This window comes from Condylura cristata, unplaced genomic scaffold (assembly GCF_000260355.1).
Source record: "Condylura cristata isolate star-nosed mole 26May11 unplaced genomic scaffold, ConCri1.0 scaffold00032, whole genome shotgun sequence".
NCBI classification, from domain to species: Eukaryota; Metazoa; Chordata; class Mammalia; order Eulipotyphla; family Talpidae; genus Condylura; species Condylura cristata.
This window is the reverse complement of record NW_004567133.1, coordinates 5,468,241-5,471,393: the sequence shown is the minus strand read 5'-3', so window position 1 is coordinate 5,471,393 and position 3,153 is coordinate 5,468,241. Positions and strand designations below refer to the sequence as shown.

Sequence of the window (3,153 nt, the reverse complement as noted above, 5' to 3'; positions counted from 1 at the left end):
AAAAAGAAAGAAAATAAAGTAGCTCCCCTGATACAGTGGAGTTGGCATTTTAGGCAGGGGTCCTAGTTAGGGGCTCTTATGTGAGAGTAATGCTTGAGTATTTATGTACAGGAACATGTTTCTCAATCAGTGACTCCTCTTCATTCCAATCTCACCTCCTCTGATCCCACATGCTTCTCCAACTGGTTACACCAAGAATCCTCCTCCCCAGCCAGCACTGTCCTGGCAGCTTCCTGGCAAAGGAATCCACCACCTACTTGAGGACAGTAAGCACCCTTGAGTTTGAACCCTGAGTAACCCGGGCTAAGTCCCTTAAAGTTTTAAGCCTGCAGGTGGTACCAACCAAGAACATGCACTTCAAAAGGTGCTTTTATGTGGATAAATATAATCAACAAAGTTGATATTCTGAAAACAAAGAAGAACTGGGGGGAGGAGGGGTTGCTTCAGGAGCAGGGTTACTAAGGAACGGGAAATTTCCCTGCCCCCATCAGGACGGCCCAAGTGCCCACACCGAAACACATCACCTTCATTCACGCCAGGTCTGCACCGCCAGGGCCCCCGGCCGGTAAATGATCAACTGCATGCACGAACAAAAAGGCTTTTATTGGCTCACACGCCTGCAGACGCGTGTGGGCAGACGTGTGTGCAAATGAAAACACAGACGGAGAGAACAAAACACACAAGCTGTCGTTGCGGTTTTTTGTTGGTTGGTTGTCGCTGCCACCCTGGAAAACTCGTTTCCTTCCCCGCTTTCTCTTTTGTGGGGTACTTTGTGACTCTGCCTCTCCATTCCTGCTTCTTGCTCCCCGTCTTGCCCTTTTCCTGGGGCCGGGGATGCTTCCTTGGTGGTCCCTTGGAGACTTAGTCAGGTGGGGTAAGTCCTGGGGGTGGGATGGGGCAAACAGGCCTGGGTCCTGCTCCCCTTCTCTCCCCCAAGCCCATCCCGCTGCGGTCCTGATTGCTCTGTGGTCCTGTCGCCATCTGTGTGGTGAGCGTGTTCCAGCCTCCTCTGGGGAAGGAAAGCAGGTGTGAAAGGGGCCGGAGCCTGGGTGCTAATTCTACCACTTCTGCTCTCTTGTTCTGTAATGCCAGGAAGGACCCCACCCTCTCTGGGCCTCAGCTTCCCTCTCTGTAAATCACATTTTGCTCCACTTGGGAAGTGTCTGCTCCCCCTTTCATCAGGAAGCTGAGTCAAATGCAAGTCTCACTTTATTCTATGTAGAGACCACCTATCCCCCCTCACACACCCCTAAACCAAGCACCTTCAGCTCTGTCCTTGGGCAGACGGACTCCTCCAGTCCCGGGGCCCTGGCTCCTCACCTCCAGGTCGGCCTCAGGGCCGTGCCCCTCGCTTTTTCTGCTCCGTGTTCCGGAGTTTGGTCACCAGCTTCCTCTCGTGTCCACCAGGGCTGGGGCGGTTGGTGTTGGCAGCGGCTTCTCTCTTGGTGCGACCTTTCCGGCCTCCTGCTCCTGAACCAAGCGAGAGTCTGAGGTGAGGTGGGCAGAGGCAGGAGGCTGGGAACGTGAGGTGGAAAGAGCCCAGGACACCATCCAGTGGACAGGGGCGGGAAGGAGGGGGCCAGGAGGATCTAGGGAACACGCTGACTTTAAGAAAGTGAGGCGCCCAAGAAGGGAGAAGTCCAGTGAGGGGTCCTTGTCCAGGGCTCAGGTCACCCGTGGGGGTGGGGCGCAGAGGTGGAAGGACCCGAAAGGTGGCAGCGCCAGGCCTTACCCAGGTAGGAGTGGCCCAGGCTGTAGAGGTCATATTCGTCCAGGCTGGGGTCTTCGTCCTCTGGGCCTGGGATCTGCTGGGAAGGGCTGGCTGCCGCAGGGAGGGTGGCCATCCTGTCTGCTCTCTCTCCTGATCCCTCTGCTCTCTAGCGCTTTGTTTATGTCTGGTTTCCAGACACCTCCCAGCTCTTTGGCCCCAACTTATGAGGCCAGGTCTCCTCCCTGCCACCGCCCGGTTCCAGCCCTGCAGCCTCTGTCTGATGCAACCTAGCACTTTCCCAGAACCCAGCCCAGTAAACATCAGTCACGAGAGGGAAAAGGAATCTTTCTGAGCCACAGCCCCCCTTGCCTCCTCCCACTCTCTGGGGCTCGCCCAGCTGGGTATTTTTCCACAAAAGGAGATCCCCACCCTTCAGGGAGGAGGAGGAAAGAGGCAGGATCAGAACAGGAACAGCCCTCGGCCTCATGACCAGCAGGGCCTCACCTGGCTGGCTCCTTCCTGTCCATCTCCTGCCTTCTGCTATGTTTCCCTCCCGGTCGTGGCCAGGGCCACACAGCGGCTTCCTGCCCCCCTCTCTGCCAACCCAATTTTGGCTCAGATTCAGAACCATGTTGGCAGACATGAGATGAAGAAAGAGGGGGAGGAGGAGATCAACACATTATGTATTAGGTCATTGGTTCTCACCCCACTAACCCCTTTTAAAATAAGTATCCCTTGATTTCCTGACCTGGGGGTCCCTAGATAATGTCCCTCACTTGCGAGAAAGCCAGCAGAGTGGGTAGGAATGAAGATTCTGGAACCAGACATCCCTGGGTTCAAGCCCTTGATCCGTCCCTCCCTGTTTGACCCTGGACATGTCATTGTACCTGTCCATGAGAGTAACTGTGTCTATGCCGTGGGCTGGTGAGAGGACCACAGTGGACGCTGTGTGGACAGCCACTGGCCGCGTGCCTGGGGCAGTTTTAACTGCGCTGTGTGAGAGCGAATCGCAGTTTCCAAAAAGCCCAATATGATGCCCTCACTGTAACGTACAGAAGGCAGAAAAGAGACTAATTAATAATAAAATAATATGTCTTTTATATTTCCAGTGCGGCTATAAGTAGGCAGAGGCCTTATGAGACCAGCAGGTCCTTGCACCTAGCTACTATGAACTGAAGGCTCCAAACAGACGCCAAGGGGAATTTCTGCTCTTGCCTGAGGATGGGCCGCGTGGGGGCACTGGCCCAGCGAGGCGACGCCTGAGTTGCCCACCCAAGCTTCAGGGGCGCTTGTGCCTCAGCTCATTCCCAGTCAGGCAGACGCCACACCTCACTTTCCTTTAAGTCTGTGGTTTGTGGTGCGGCTGGGTCTCCTGCGTCCAGCCCACCTGTTGAGTCTCTGTCTTCGCACCCAGGGTGCAGTGAGTCCTCTGACTGGTCTGT

At 55.4% G+C, this 3,153-nt stretch overlaps 1 protein-coding gene across 1 annotated transcript; it reads right to left on the bottom strand.

The window, feature by feature from the left end:
• Positions 1-584: 584 nt before the first annotated feature.
• On the bottom strand, positions 585-2,061 carry NUPR1 (nuclear protein, transcriptional regulator, 1). Its single transcript, XM_004691694.2, has 3 exons — positions 1,733-2,061; positions 1,321-1,470; positions 585-1,009 (listed from the first exon to the last, which is right to left on the bottom strand). The coding sequence occupies exons 1-2, from the start codon at positions 1,842-1,844 to the stop codon at positions 1,334-1,336; spliced, it is 249 nt and encodes an 82-aa protein (XP_004691751.1). The 5' UTR covers positions 1,845-2,061; the 3' UTR covers positions 585-1,009; positions 1,321-1,333.
• Positions 2,062-3,153: the final 1,092 nt, after the last annotated feature.